The sequence below is a fragment of the Wolffia australiana genome, chromosome 13 (genome assembly GCF_029677425.1).
Source record: "Wolffia australiana isolate 7733 chromosome 13, ASM2967742v1".
NCBI classification, from domain to species: domain Eukaryota; kingdom Viridiplantae; phylum Streptophyta; class Magnoliopsida; order Alismatales; family Araceae; genus Wolffia; species Wolffia australiana.
In genome coordinates, this window is record NC_135847.1 from 157,202 (window position 1) to 172,549 (window position 15,348).

At 46.1% G+C, this 15,348-nt stretch overlaps 2 protein-coding genes across 2 annotated transcripts; both read left to right on the forward strand.

Moving 5' to 3' along the window:
- The first annotated feature begins 3,345 nt into the window (after positions 1 to 3,345).
- On the forward strand, positions 3,346 to 4,789 carry LOC144711089 (Arabinanase/levansucrase/invertase). The gene has a single exon (XM_078585011.1). It carries the CDS (start codon positions 3,448 to 3,450, stop codon positions 4,678 to 4,680), a length of 1,233 nt encoding a protein of 410 aa, XP_078441137.1. The 5' UTR covers positions 3,346 to 3,447; the 3' UTR covers positions 4,681 to 4,789.
- Positions 4,790 to 4,825: 36 nt separating this feature from the next.
- On the forward strand, positions 4,826 to 6,607 carry SDG35 (SET domain protein 35). Its single transcript, XM_078585010.1, has one exon. It carries the CDS (start codon positions 4,826 to 4,828, stop codon positions 6,428 to 6,430), a length of 1,605 nt encoding a protein of 534 aa, XP_078441136.1. The 3' UTR covers positions 6,431 to 6,607.
- The last annotated feature ends 8,741 nt before the right edge of the window (positions 6,608 to 15,348 follow it).

The window sequence follows — 15,348 nt, forward strand, 5'->3', positions numbered from 1 at the left end:
CACAACACCAACACCATTGCAGTGTGTCGCTCATGTGCCTTGTGAAACCAAGTCGAATGGAAAAGTAGCATGTACTTATGACTCTAGAAGCCCCTTGACATGTTTTGGAGCTATCTCATAATTACAAAGGAATGCCCTTATTTTACCTCCATCTACCAACAGTTACAAACCCAATCTTCCTGTATTAATGATGATATTTATTAAAAAACAATTGAGTATGCAAGGCGTTGTTATGTGGGAGCTTCATCAAGGAGGCCGTACAAGTCTTACTGGGTAATCCAAGACAGTCAACATGGTGTGTGAAGCGCTTCTTCTGGGATGGCCTTACACAACACATCACTGACACTATTGCTGTGTGTCGCTCATGTGCCTTGGGAAACCAAGTCGAATGGAAAAGTAGCATGTACTTATGACTCTAGAAGCCCCCTTGACATGTTTTGGAGCTATCTCATAATTACAAAGGAATGCCCTTATTTTACCTCCATCTACCAACAGTTACAAACCCAATCTTCCTGTATTAATGATGATATTTATTAAAAAACAATTGAGTATGCAAGACGTTGTTATGTGGGAGCTTCATCAAGGAGGCCGTACAAGTCTTACTGGGTAATCCAAGACAGTCAACATGGTGTGTGAAGCGCTTCTTCTGGGATGGCCTTACACAACACATCACTGACACTATTGCTGTGTGTCGCTCATGTGCCTTGGGAAACCAAGTCGAATGGAAAAGTAGCATGTACTTATGACTCTAGAAGCCCCCTTGACATGTTTTGGAGCTATCTCATAATTACAAAGGAATGCCCTTATTTTACCTCCATCTACCAACAGTTACAAACCCAATCTTCCTGTATTAATGATGATATTTATTAAAAAACAATTGAGTATGCAAGACGTTGTTATGTTGGAGCTTCATCAAGGAGGCCGTACAAGTCTTCTGGGTAATCCAAGACAGTCAACATGGTGTGTGAAGCGCTTCTTCTGGGATGGCCTTACACAACACATCACTGACACTATTGCTGTGTGTCGCTCATGTGCCTTGGGAAACCAAGTCGAATGGAAAAGTAGCATGTACTTATGACTCTAGAAGCCCCCTTGACATGTTTTGGAGCTATCTCATAATTACAAAGGAATGCCCTTATTTTACCTCCATCTACCAACAGTTACAAACCCAATCTTCCTGTATTAATGATGATATTTATTAAAAAACAATTGAGTATGCAAGACGTTGTTATGTGGGAGCTTCATCAAGGAGGCCGTACAAGTCTTACTGGGTAATCCAAGACAGTCAACATGGTGTGTGAAGCGCTTCTTCAGGATGGCCTTACACAACACATCACCGACACTATTGCTGTGTGTCGCTCATGTGCCTTGGGAAACCAAGTCGAATGGAAAAGTAGCATGTACTTATGACTCTAGAAGCCCCCTTGACATGTTTTGGAGCTATCTCATAATTACAAAGGAATGCCCTTATTTTACCTCCATCTACCAACAGTTACAAACCCAATCTTCCTGTATTAATGATGATATTTATTAAAAAACAATTGAGTATGCAAGACGTTGTTATGTGGGAGCTTCATCAAGGAGGCCATAAGTCTTACTGGGTAATCCAAGACAGTCAACATGGTGTGTGAAGCGCTTCTTCTGGGATGGCCTTACACAACACATCACTGACACTATTGCTGTGTGTCGCTCATGTGCCTTGGGAAACCAAGTCGAATGGAAAAGTAGCATGTACTTATGACTCTAGAAGCCCCCTTGACATGTTTTGGAGCTATCTCATAATTACAAAGGAATGCCCTTATTTTACCTCCATCTACCAACAGTTACAAACCCAATCTTCCTGTATTAATGATGATATTTATTAAAAAACAATTGAGTATGCAAGACGTTGTTATGTGGGAGCTTCATCAAGGAGGCCGTACAAGTCTTACTGGGTAATCCAAGACAGTCAACATGGTGTGTGAAGCGCTTCTTCTGGGATGGCCTTACACAACACATCACTGACACTATTGCTGTGTGTCGCTCATGTGCCTTGGGAAACCAAGTCGAATGGAAAAGTAGCATGTACTTATGACTCTAGAAGCCCCCTTGACATGTTTTGGAGCTATCTCATAATTACAAAGGAATGCCCTTATTTTACCTCCATCTACCAACAGTTACAAACCCAATCTTCCTGTATTAATGATGATATTTATTAAAAAACAATTGAGTATGCAAGACGTTGTTATGTGGGAGCTTCATCAAGGAGGCCGTACAAGTCTTACTGGGTAATCCAAGACAGTCAACATGGTGTGTGAAGCGCTTCTTCTGGGATGGCCTTACACAACACATCACTGACACTATTGCTGTGTGTCGCTCATGTGCCTTGGGAAACCAAGTCGAATAGAATACTTGATTATATCGGCCCTTGTCTTGGAACCTTGAGATGACTTCATCGTTGATTTTGTCTTGGGCCTTCCTCCAACAACTAAAAGGTCAGATTCTCAAAATGGCATATTTTATAAGAAGTCAGAAAACCTCAGATGTTTCTTATATAGCCAAACCATTATGCACAAAAACTATTCATCTTCATGGCATCCCCATGACAATCTTCTTATCTAACCATGATACCAAATTTGTGAGCCATTTTAAGAAAAATTTGTGCACCACCTATGGATTAAACTCCAATATTCCATAGCCTCCCATCCTCAGAGTGATTGGCATAATGAAGTGGTAAAGAGCAGCTACTATAATCTTCTTCATTGGCTCATGCGCGAATGCCACATCCTGTGGAATTCGTTCCTATCACATGCAGAATTGGCATACAACAAAACTCCAAATCAGTCAACATGATTAAGACAATTTCATGTTGGACACTAATTTGCTTGATGATCATTCTAAAGTTTAGGGCCCTAATTTTGTGGAAGTCCTAGTTTAATGGAAAGGTTGACCCAAATCAAATGCCGCATGGATTTTGTTAACTGATTTGCTCGACCAACTTCCCAGTATAGGAGATCAAATCGTAACTCCATCCGCATCAACTCATCGTTCTGTCATCACCTATCAGGTACATCCATTACTTTCACTCATGAATAAGTAAAGCAAGGTGGCTTTCCATCAGCGTCATAGCAGTTGTCATCATGGGCAATGTGATTGCCCATTACAGACAGCCATATTAGAAAACCACCCACATGCGCAATTTGATGAATTTGACAGATCCAAGAGGCACTTTGTTTTCGGAAGCGCCCCAATCCGTCCAATCGCCCATCGGCCCGGTCGAGAGACCCGACACTGGAGTCTGGAGCCCCCCAAATACCCAGGTGTTCGAGAACCGGGACACCAGTCGGGCTCAGCCTCTGCTGGAGGGTCATCGTATTTATCGACTTGCTTGCTTGGGGGATCGCCAGCCATACACCGCGCATCACGACTTCCCCCCCCCGTCCCCTCTCTTTCCTCTTTCCTCCGGCCATGGAGCGATCAGCTTGCTGCAGCCGGCCAATCAAACCGGCCGCCCCGACGCGCAGACTGCTACCCAGCGTTCCTCCCCATCGCGCTCTCCTGCGCCGCGGCCCGCCGTCGCCGACACCCGCGAGACTCCCCCTCCGCCTCGAGACTCGTCCTCCGCGGGTCTCCGCCAACCCGACAGCCGCCGGCTGCCTCGGCAGAAGAGACGACGTCGCCGCGGCGGCGCCGCCATTCTGTCCTCCCAGCGAGGGCCGCGTGCTCGAGCTCGGCACGGCGGGCGAGTGGGACGCTGTCGAGATCGGCTCCCCCATCGTGTGCCGCTTCCTGGGCGACGAGCAGGAAAGATGGCTCATCTGGTACCACGGTCGCGGACCCACAGGCGGCGACGGCATCGGCTTGGCAACGTCGGCGAACGGGATTCACTGGAGCAGGCAGGGGCTCGTCCTGGGCCAGAGCGGAGACTGGTGGGCCTTCGACACCGGCGGGCTTCGCCCCGGCCAGGTGCTCAGCATGTCCAGCGCCAAGGTCATCAGCCCCGGCGCCTTCTACTGGCTCTACTACGAAGGCCACGCCGAACAGAACCCGCAGCAGGCGCGCCCGGGCCTCGCCATCGGCCAGGACGGCCGCAACTGGGCGAGGATCGAGGGAGAGCACCCCACCGGCGCGTTGCTGGACCCGGGCGAGCCCGGCGAGTGGGACTCCGCAACGGTGGCGGCGCCCCGGGTCGTCCTCCACGGCCCCGGCGACCTGAGGATGTACTACCACTCGTCGGAGCCGCCGCGCATCGGGGTGGCACGGTCGGGGGACGGCATAAAATGGGAGAAGGTGGGTAAGGTGCTGGGCCCGGGCCCGGCGGGGGGGTTCGACGAGGGGGGTACCATGCGGGGCCACGCGGTCCAGGACGGGCGCCGGGGCGGGTACGTGATGGCGTACGAGGGTGTGGCGGCGGACGGGCGGCGGAGCATCGGGCTGGCGGAGTCGCCGGACGGGCTGACGGGCTGGCGGCGGCGCGGCGGGGGCCCGGTCCTGGGCCCGTCGGAGGAGGGCGGGTGGGACGAGGGAGGAGTCGGGTCGCCCTGCCTGGTGCCCATGGACGGCGACCAGCGGTGGAGGCTCTACTACGCCGGCGTCGGGAAAGATGGCCGGGGAACAGGCATCGGGATGGCCGTCGCCGACGGCCCCGATCTCTCCTCCTTCACCAGATGCGGGGGCGGCAACGCCGCCGACTGGGTTTGATTTTCGCGTCGGTTATTTTGACCATTCAATGCTCTTTTCGACCGTTCCACCTTCTCCTCTTCGGGGAATAAACTAGCCGTTGCGCTTATTGTTCACTACTTCCTCTCGAGTATCAAGCCCAAATCGGGGGGGTAAGACGAGGAAGATGACCATGGAGACGAGGCTGGAGGAGGAGGCGCAGAGGGTGAGGTGCAGCGCGACGGAGCTGCTGCTGCTGGAGCAGTGGGAAGAGTACATCGGGCTGTACACGCGCTTCATCTCGCTGTGCGAGTCGGGAGACGCGGCCGGCGAGGATTCCCGCACGCTGAGGAGAATCCTGTGCGGAGCCCTCTGCAACAGGGCGGAGGCGCGGCTCCGGCTCGGCGACTCGGCGGGGGCGGCCGGCGACTGCGACCGCGCCCTGGACCTGGACCCGTCCCACCCCAGGGCCAGGGTATGCAAGGGCAAGGCCCTACTCAGCCAGGACCGCTACTCCGCCGCCGGCGACTGCTTTCGGTCAGCCATCAAAGCCTCCTCGGACTCCCCCGGCCTGCTCGACCGCTGCGTGAAACTCGAGGCCCAGTCGAAGACGGGGATCTTCGACCTTTCGCATTGGATCCTCGACGGGTGCCACGGAGACCCGCCGGAGCTGGCCGAGTTCGTCGGCCCCGTCGAGATCCGGCGCGCCGAGGGCTCCGGCGGCGGCCGCGGCCTGTTCGCTACGCGGAACGTGGAGGCGGGGACGACGCTGGTGGCGACCAAGGCGGTGGCGACGGGCCGGGGGATACTCCCCGAGAGCCCGGCCATGGCGGGGGAGACGGCTCGCCTCGTCCTCTGGAAAGACCTGGTGGAGAGGTTGCTGGAGGCCGCCGGCAAGTGCGGCAGGACTCTAGAATTGATCTACCAGCTCTCCGGGGGAGAAGGCGAGGGCGAGCTCCCCGTCCCCGACATCCGCCGATTCCTACCCGAGGCGGAGCAGCCGTTGCAAGTTCAAGCCCGAGCCCTGGACGTGGACAGGATTCTGAAGATCCTGGACGTGAACTGCATGACGGATGACGCCGCGGCCGCCGAGGTGCTGGGGAAGAAGAAGATGATGGCCGCGGGGGTGGGGCTGTGGCTGCTGGCGTCGCTGGTGAACCACTCATGCTGCCCCAACGCCCGCCGCCTGCACGTCGGCGACCATCTCTTGGTGCACGCCTCCAGGGACATTAAGGCCGGGGAGGAGATCACCTTCTCCTACGTGGACGCGCTGGCGCCGCTCGGGAAGCGGCGCACGGCGCTGGCGGCGACGTGGGGGTTCCGGTGCGGGTGCAGGAGGTGCGAGTTCGAGGAGGCGGCGCCGTACGGAGGGGAGCTGAGGGAGAAAGCGGCGGCCATGGCGGCGGCGGCGGCGCCGGCGGCGGTGGCGGCGTGGCTAGAGGAGGCGATGGGCAAGAGGTGGGGGGTGAAGGACAGGGAGAAGAAGGGCTTCCTGAGGGCATCCTTCTGGGGTGCTTACGCGGCCGCTTACGCGTCGGAGAGGGAGGCGAACAAGTGGGCCAGGCGGCTGACCGCGGAGGAGGAGGCCGCGGAAAGCGTGGCGGAGGCCGTGGGCGGCGACGGGCGCCTGCTCGAGGTACTGGTCGCCGGGGCGAAGAGAAGACGGCGAACCGAGTCGCCCCGCGACCAGGAGAGGCTCTTGAAGATGGCCAGACGAGTCTATGGCAAGGTGGCCAAGAAGAAGGCTGCGTTCCGAACCCTCATCGCCAAGGCACTCCTGCTAAATAGCTAGGAAAGCAGTCGTCCGATTTGATCTTTCCAAGTTTCCTCTTCTTTTTTCAAGCTTCCGACATGGTTAACCCATTCTTAACCAGTCCCTTCCAATTTCAATACCACTCATAATGTTTCTCGTGTTGGATGGTATGAGCTGTGAACTTAACCACCATTTTGATCAGAGTTTATTATCAGATGACTTGTTTAACTTCCCTGGTAGACATGGTCCAAACCCTGCGAGCGAATCCCGCTCCTGCGGTTGGGCGAAAGTGCGGTGCAGTTGTGCGGTAAATCGCACAGGATTTTCGCACACCGCACAGGGGTCGGTGCGGTGCGGATTTTCGCAGTTGTGAGAATTTTTTTGAGTCTTCCGTCCTCCATCCCCCACCCGGCCTCCTCCCTGGTGGAAATATATGTGGCCGGCAAGCCAATCACACATTCCACATCTCGTTCCATATTCATTAATAGAACATATTCATTATAGTGCACGTGTGATGCGTATAATGAAGTCCATGAATACATGATCGGACTTAGTGAATTATGATGAGATCGTAATGCGGAGATCACTAGTCTTTAGTGTTCGCGCGTCCCGATACCGGTACCGGATGCCGGTATCGGGACGGATGCTGTACCGGATACTGGAAAGGCAATTTCCGGTATCCGGTTATTTCGATATCCGGATGCCGGATATCGGTATCGGATATCGGCTGCTACAGTGTCGATATCCGATACCGATATCCGTCCCGATTCAGCATCCGTCTCCGTCTCAAGGGGACAGATGCCGGTATCGGATATTGGATGTGGATATCAAAAACCGATATCCACATCGGATGTAAGCTATTTCCTAAGTTTCGTTAGGTTGACTGTGTACTTTCGATTCAAAATTTTTGAATCGAAAATACACGATCATTCGGTTAGACGCTTAGAGCTCAGACGGCGGAGGACGGAGGACAGTGAAGGACGGCGGAGGCAGACGGTGGCGACTGACGGCTGCGGCTACAGAGGTATGTCTTCTTATCTCTTCTGATTGTTATAGTGTTCTTATGATTTTCTTGCTTTTCTTGTCTCTCCGATGTCGTTTTGTGTTCCTATTGATTTTTCTTCCCTCGCTATTGATATTGAATTTATACCATGGCAAATGCATATTCAATTTCCCAGTGTCCCTTTTCTCTCTCCTTTAATTCTAACTCACTCTCCGAATTTTTTTATTTTTTTACTTCAAATTCTACCTTTTCTTTCCTTATTCTCGCATACTCTCTCATTCTTACTTTTCTTTTTTCTCTCCTTCACCCTCTCACTCACTCTGTCACCCTCCGTTCTCAAATTCCATTTCACTGTAATTCTCATCCTCTTCTCTCATTCCATCTCAAACTCTGTGTCTTTCTATCTTCTAATCTTTATTATTTTCCTTTCTTCTCTCATTCTCTCCTACTCTATGATTAATTCTTTAATTCTTTCTCTCAATTTTCTTTTATCTCTCTGGTTCCTTTTATCTCAATTAATTGTTTCTCTCGATTAATTCTTTAATCCTTTCTCTCAATTATCTCCTACTCTCTGGTTCCTTTTATCTTTTTATCTCTAATTCTGAGCCTCTCCCAATCTCTCTTACTCTTTTATTGTTTCTCTCCTTCACCCTCTCACTCACTCTGTCACCCTCCGTTCTCAAATTCCATTTCACTGTAATTCTCATCCTCTTCTCTCATTCCATCTCAAACTCTGTGTCTTTCTATCTTCTAATCTTTATTATTTTCCTTTCTTCTCTCATTCTCTCCTACTCTATGATTAATTCTTTAATTCTTTCTCTCAATTTTCTTTTATCTCTCTGGTTCCTTTTATCTCAATTAATTGTTTCTCTCGATTAATTCTTTAATCCTTTCTCTCAATTATCTCCTACTCTCTGGTTCCTTTTATCTTTTATCTCTAATTATGAGCCTCTCACAATATCTCTTCCTCTTTTATTGTTTCTCTCCTTCACCCTCTCACTCACTCTGTCACCCTCCGTTCTCAAATTCCATTTCACTGTAATTCTCATCCTCTTCTCTCATTCCATCTCAAACTCTGTGTCTTTCTATCTTCTAATCTTTATTATTTTCCTTTCTTCTCTCATTCTCTCCTACTCTATGATTAATTCTTTAATTCTTTCTCTCAATTTTCTTTTATCTCTCTGGTTCCTTTTATCTCAATTAATTGTTTCTCTCGATTAATTCTTTAATCCTTTCTCTCAATTATCTCCTACTCTCTGGTTCCTTTTATCTTTTTATCTCTAATTCTGAGCCTCTCCCAATCTCTCTTACTCTTTTATTGTTTCTCTCCTTCACCCTCTCACTCACTCTGTCACCCTCCGTTCTCAAATTCCATTTCACTGTAATTCTCATCCTCTTCTCTCATTCCATCTCAAACTCTGTGTCTTTCTATCTTCTAATCTTTATTATTTTCCTTTCTTCTCTCATTCTCTCCTACTCTATGATTAATTCTTTAATTCTTTCTCTCAATTTTCTTTTATCTCTCTGGTTCCTTTTATCTCAATTAATTGTTTCTCTCGATTAATTCTTTAATCCTTTCTCTCAATTATCTCCTACTCTCTGGTTCCTTTTATCTTTTATCTCTAATTCTGAGCCTCTCCCAATCTCTCTTACTCTTTTATTGTTTCTCTCCTTCACCCTCTCACTCACTCTGTCACCCTCCGTTCTCAAATTCCATTTCACTGTAATTCTCATCCTCTTCTCTCATTCCATCTCAAACTCTGTGTCTTTCTATCTTCTAATCTTTATTATTTTCCTTTCTTCTCTCATTCTCTCCTACTCTATGATTAATTCTTTAATTCTTTCTCTCAATTTTCTTTTATCTCTCTGGTTCCTTTTATCTCAATTAATTGTTTCTCTCGATTAATTCTTTAATCCTTTCTCTCAATTATCTCCTACTCTCTGGTTCCTTTTATCTTTTTATCTCTAATTCTGAGCCTCTCCCAATCTCTCTTACTCTTTTATTGTTTCTCTCCTTCACCCTCTCACTCACTCACACCCTCCGTTCTCAAATTCCATTTCACTGTAATTCTCATCCTCTTCTCTCATTCCATCTCAAACTCTGTGTCTTTCTATCTTCTAATCTTTATTATTTTCCTTTCTTCTCTCATTCTCTCCTACTCTATGATTAATTCTTTAATTCTTTCTCTCAATTTTCTTTTATCTCTCTGGTTCCTTTTATCTCAATTAATTGTTTCTCTCGATTAATTCTTTAATCCTTTCTCTCAATTATCTCCTACTCTCTGGTTCCTTTTATCTTTTTATCTCTAATTCTGAGCCTCTCCCAATCTCTCTTACTCTTTTATTGTTTCTCTCCTTCACCCTCTCACTCACTCTGTCACCCTCCGTTCTCAAATTCCATTTCACTGTAATTCTCATCCTCTTCTCTCATTCCATCTCAAACTCTGTGTCTTTCTATCTTCTAATCTTTATTATTTTCCTTTCTTCTCTCATTCTCTCCTACTCTATGATTAATTCTTTAATTCTTTCTCTCAATTTTCTTTTATCTCTCTGGTTCCTTTTATCTCAATTAATTGTTTCTCTCGATTAATTCTTTAATCCTTTCTCTCAATTATCTCCTACTCTCTGGGCCCTTTTGTCTGTTTATCTCTAATTCTGAGCCTCTCCCAATCTCTCTTACTCTTTTATTGTTTCTCTCCTTCACCCTCTCACTCACTCTGTCACCCTCCGTTCTCAAATTCCATTTCACTGTAATTCTCATCCTCTTCTCTCATTCCATCTCAAACTCTGTGTCTTTCTATCTTCTAATCTTTATTATTTTCCTTTCTTCTCTCATTCTCTCCTACTCTATGATTAATTCTTTAATTCTTTCTCTCAATTTTCTTTTATCTCTCTGGTTCCTTTTATCTCAATTAATTGTTTCTCTCGATTAATTCTTTAATCCTTTCTCTCAATTATCTCCTACTCTCTGGTCCTTTTATCTTTTTATCTCTAATTCTGAGCCTCTCCCAATCTCTCTTACTCTTTTATTGTTTCTCTCCTTCACCCTCTCACTCACTCTGTCACCTCCGTTCTCAAATTCCATTTCACTGTAATTCTCATCCTCTTCTCTCATTCCATCTCAAACTCTGTGTCTTTCTATCTTCTAATCTTTATTATTTTCCTTTCTTCTCTCATTCTCTCCTACTCTATGATTAATTCTTTAATTCTTTCTCTCAATTTTCTTTTATCTCTCTGGTTCCTTTTATCTCAATTAATTGTTTCTCTCGATTAATTCTTTAATCCTTTCTCTCAATTATCTCCTACTCTCTGGTTCCTTTTATCTTTTATCTCTAATTCTGAGCCTCTCCCAATCTCTCTTACTCTTTTATTGTTTCTCTCCTTCACCCTCTCACTCACTCTGTCACCCTCCGTTCTCAAATTCCATTTCACTGTAATTCTCATCCTCTTCTCTCATTCCATCTCAAACTCTGTGTCTTTCTATCTTCTAATCTTTATTATTTTCCTTTCTTCTCTCATTCTCTCCTACTCTATGATTAATTCTTTAATTCTTTCTCTCAATTTTCTTTTATCTCTCTGGTTCCTTTTATCTCAATTAATTGTTTCTCTCGATTAATTCTTTAATCCTTTCTCTCAATTATCTCCTCCTCTCTGGTCCCTTTTATCTTTTATCTCTAATTCTGAGCCTCTCCCAATCTCTCTTACTCTTTTATTGTTTCTCTCCTTCACCCTCTCACTCACTCTGTCACCCTCCGTTCTCAAATTCCATTTCACTGTAATTCTCATCCTCTTCTCTCATTCCATCTCAAACTCTGTGTCTTTCTATCTTCTAATCTTTATTATTTTCCTTTCTTCTCTCATTCTCTCCTACTCTATGATTAATTCTTTAATTCTTTCTCTCAATTTTCTTTTATCTCTCTGGTTCCTTTTATCTCAATTAATTGTTTCTCTCGATTAATTCTTTAATCCTTTCTCTCAATTATCTCCTACTCTCTGGTTCCTTTTATCTTTTTATCTCTAATTCTGAGCCTCTCCCAATCTCTCTTACTCTTTTATTGTTTCTCTCCTTCACCCTCTCACTCACTCTGTCACCCTCCGTTCTCAAATTCCATTTCACTGTAATTCTCATCCTCTTCTCTCATTCCATCTCAAACTCTGTGTCTTTCTATCTTCTAATCTTTATTATTTTCCTTTCTTCTCTCATTCTCTCCTACTCTATGATTAATTCTTTAATTCTTTCTCTCAATTTTCTTTTATCTCTCTGGTTCCTTTTATCTCAATTAATTGTTTCTCTCGATTAATTCTTTAATCCTTTCTCTCAATTATCTCCTACTCTCTGGTTCCTTTTATCTTTTTATCTCTAATTCTGAGCCTCTCCCAATCTCTCTTACTCTTTTATTGTTTCTCTCCTTCACCCTCTCACTCACTCTGTCACCCTCCGTTCTCAAATTCCATTTCACTGTAATTCTCATCCTCTTCTCTCATTCCATCTCAAACTCTGTGTCTTTCTATCTTCTAATCTTTATTATTTTCCTTTCTTCTCTCATTCTCTCCTACTCTATGATTAATTCTTTAATTCTTTCTCTCAATTTTCTTTTATCTCTCTGGTTCCTTTTATCTCAATTAATTGTTTCTCTCGATTAATTCTTTAATCCTTTCTCTCAATTATCTCCTACTCTCTGGTTCCTTTTATCTTTTATCTCTAATTCTGAGCCTCTCCCAATCTCTCTTACTCTTTTATTGTTTCTCTCCTTCACCCTCTCACTCACTCTGTCACCCTCCGTTCTCAAATTCCATTTCACTGTAATTCTCATCCTCTTCTCTCATTCCATCTCAAACTCTGTGTCTTTCTATCTTCTAATCTTTATTATTTTCCTTTCTTCTCTCATTCTCTCCTACTCTATGATTAATTCTTTAATTCTTTCTCTCAATTTTCTTTTATCTCTCTGGTTCCTTTTATCTCAATTAATTGTTTCTCTCGATTAATTCTTTAATCCTTTCTCTCAATTATCTCCTACTCTCTGGTCCCTTTTATCTTTTTATCTCTAATTCTGAGCCTCCCAATCTCTCTTACTCTTTTATTGTTTCTCTCCTTCACCCTCTCACTCACTCTGTCACCCTCCGTTCTCAAATTCCATTTCACTGTAATTCTCATCCTCTTCTCTCATTCCATCTCAAACTCTGTGTCTTTCTATCTTCTAATCTTTATTATTTTCCTTTCTTCTCTCATTCTCTCCTACTCTATGATTAATTCTTTAATTCTTTCTCTCAATTTTCTTTTATCTCTCTGGTTCCTTTTATCTCAATTAATTGTTTCTCTCGATTAATTCTTTAATCCTTTCTCTCAATTATCTCCTACTCTCTGGTTCCTTTTATCTTTTTATCTCTAATTCTGAGCCTCTCCCAATCTCTCTTACTCTTTTATTGTTTCTCTCCTTCACCCTCTCACTCACTCTGTCACCCTCCGTTCTCAAATTCCATTTCACTGTAATTCTCATCCTCTTCTCTCATTCCATCTCAAACTCTGTGTCTTTCTATCTTCTAATCTTTATTATTTTCCTTTCTTCTCTCATTCTCTCCTACTCTATGATTAATTCTTTAATTCTTTCTCTCAATTTTCTTTTATCTCTCTGGTTCCTTTTATCTCAATTAATTGTTTCTCTCGATTAATTCTTTAATCCTTTCTCTCAATTATCTCCTACTCTCTGGTCCCTTTTATCTTTTTATCTCTAATTCTGAGCCTCTCCCAATCTCTCTTACTCTTTTATTGTTTCTCTCCTTCACCCTCTCACTCACTCTGTCACCCTCCGTTCTCAAATTCCATTTCACTGTAATTCTCATCCTCTTCTCTCATTCCATCTCAAACTCTGTGTCTTTCTATCTTCTAATCTTTATTATTTTCCTTTCTTCTCTCATTCTCTCCTACTCTATGATTAATTCTTTAATTCTTTCTCTCAATTTTCTTTTATCTCTCTGGTTCCTTTTATCTCAATTAATTGTTTCTCTCGAGTAATTCTTTAATCCTTTCTCTCAATTATCTCCTACTCTCTGGTTCCTTTTATCTTTTTATCTCTAATTCTGAGCCTCTCCCAATCTCTCTTACTCTTTTATTGTTTCTCTAAATCCTTCTCTCCTTTTTATCTCGTTCACCTTCTATCTCACCCCGTCAATTTGCCAGTATTCTTCTTATTACTTTCCTATTCTTCTTGTTTCTTCTCTTATGCCCATTAATTTATCGTCTTCTTCTTTTTTTCTTATCTTCTTCTTCTTCTTTATTTACCTATTCTACCTTTTTATTCTGTTCTCTTTTCTCTTCCTCATTTTTCTATTCTTCCTCTTCTCTATTTTTTTATCTTTTTCTTCTTCATTTACCTATTCTACATTTTTATTCTCTTCTTTCTTCGCTTCCTCGTTTTTCTCTTCTTCCTCTTCATTAATCTCTTCCTCTACCCTACTCTTCCCTTCTTCCCTATATTCTTCTTCTTTTTTCTTCTCTTATGGCTATCAAAGAAGAGATTCTCTTTTGTCTTCTTTGTTTTTTTCCTCGTCTGCTTCTTCTTGATTTTCCTAACTCTACCTCTTTGTTATTCATCTTCGTTTCTCTATTGAATCTCTTCTTTGTTTCTCCTATGCCTATTAATTTAACTTCTTTTTTTCTCTCCTTCTTCTTTAATCTCTTCCTCTACCCTTTTCTTCCCTTCTTCCCCATATTCTTCTTCTTCTTTCTTCTCTTATGTTTATTAATTTATCTTCTTCTTAGTTTTTCTCTCTTCTCCATCTTCTTTATTTTCCTATTCTACTGATGCAGGACGTCGTCGGGGATGAAAATCTGGCCGTCACCAAGAGTTCGTACTCGGTCTCGAAAGCGTCAGTGCACGACGTCGACTCGGTGGTCGTCGGGCACGGGTGTCCAATGGGATGACTTATGATGAATGACGCTCGGGAAGGGTTGTCGTACGTGCAACTGCCGACTAACAGAGGGGGAGCCGACGTTCCGGGAATCGACAGGGTCGCCCGGGAACGGGTAGATGGACCTTCCGACCCTCGTCCAGACGGATGAGGCAGCTACGGAGCCGAACGGGAGGACTCCCGCCGGAGGTTGCTCGCACGTGGCGGGCAAACCGACTCGTTCCCAAACCAGGAGGGACACTCAAGTATAGGCCGTTTTCACTCGTCCTGTCACACTCACCTACGTCTAACCCGAGCGCGGTGGAGACAATCGAAAGCGCACTGTAGGAAATAAAGGAGGGGCAATGTAGTACGACGTACCTTGAGGATGCCGAAGAGTAATGTTGTTCGATTTCAACAGTCTGGAGACGCCCCGGGGAGTCGGCTAGCGGCAGCAACCAGGCGCCAAGGCGTCGGCAGCCGGCGGGAGGGCGTGTCGCGAGGGACGCAGCGCGAGACGACGGGCCGAGAGTCATGGCGACGGAGCAGGCAAGCTCCATGGGCGCGAAGATAACAGTGCGTGGTGCGGGGGCGGGGCGCGGCGCAGGCAACAAGCACGGCGCGCGCAAAGAGTCGCGCAGCGAGCGCGCTGCGCGACGGGTGCGCGGGTCACAAGGGCGGCACGTCGGCGTGGCTCGACGACCAGCAACTTGGCGCGGAGGCAGAGCACGGGGGACGCTGCAGAGGGCAACATGCAGAACACGATCGACGAGCACGTCGGCCGGACCGGTGCTTTGTGGAGCGCTGCGGGCTCGGCGTCCACGACGTGGAGGTAATCCGCGCGACAAGTCGAGGCGCCCGTGCGGCAGAGGGACGCGGCGGTGTGAGCTCGCAGTGTAGCGCGGCAGGTGTTGAGGAGCAGCTCGCCGACCGACGACCCGGTTCGGCAGCCGCCAGGCCGGGCTCGGACGTGACAGACCGGCGACCGAGGTCGAGCCGGTGCAACTCGAGGTGCCGAGGCGGGCAACAGCGGGGGGCGACGTCAGTACCAGCTAGGACGGTCTGT

Bases quoted from the DNA above. Each gene is read 5' to 3' on its own strand.
- LOC144711089 (XM_078585011.1), top strand. From the start codon at position 3,448: ATGGAGCGATCAGCTTGCTGCAGCCGGCCAATCAAACCGGCCGCCCCG.
- SDG35 (XM_078585010.1), top strand. From the start codon at position 4,826: ATGACCATGGAGACGAGGCTGGAGGAGGAGGCGCAGAGGGTGAGGTGC.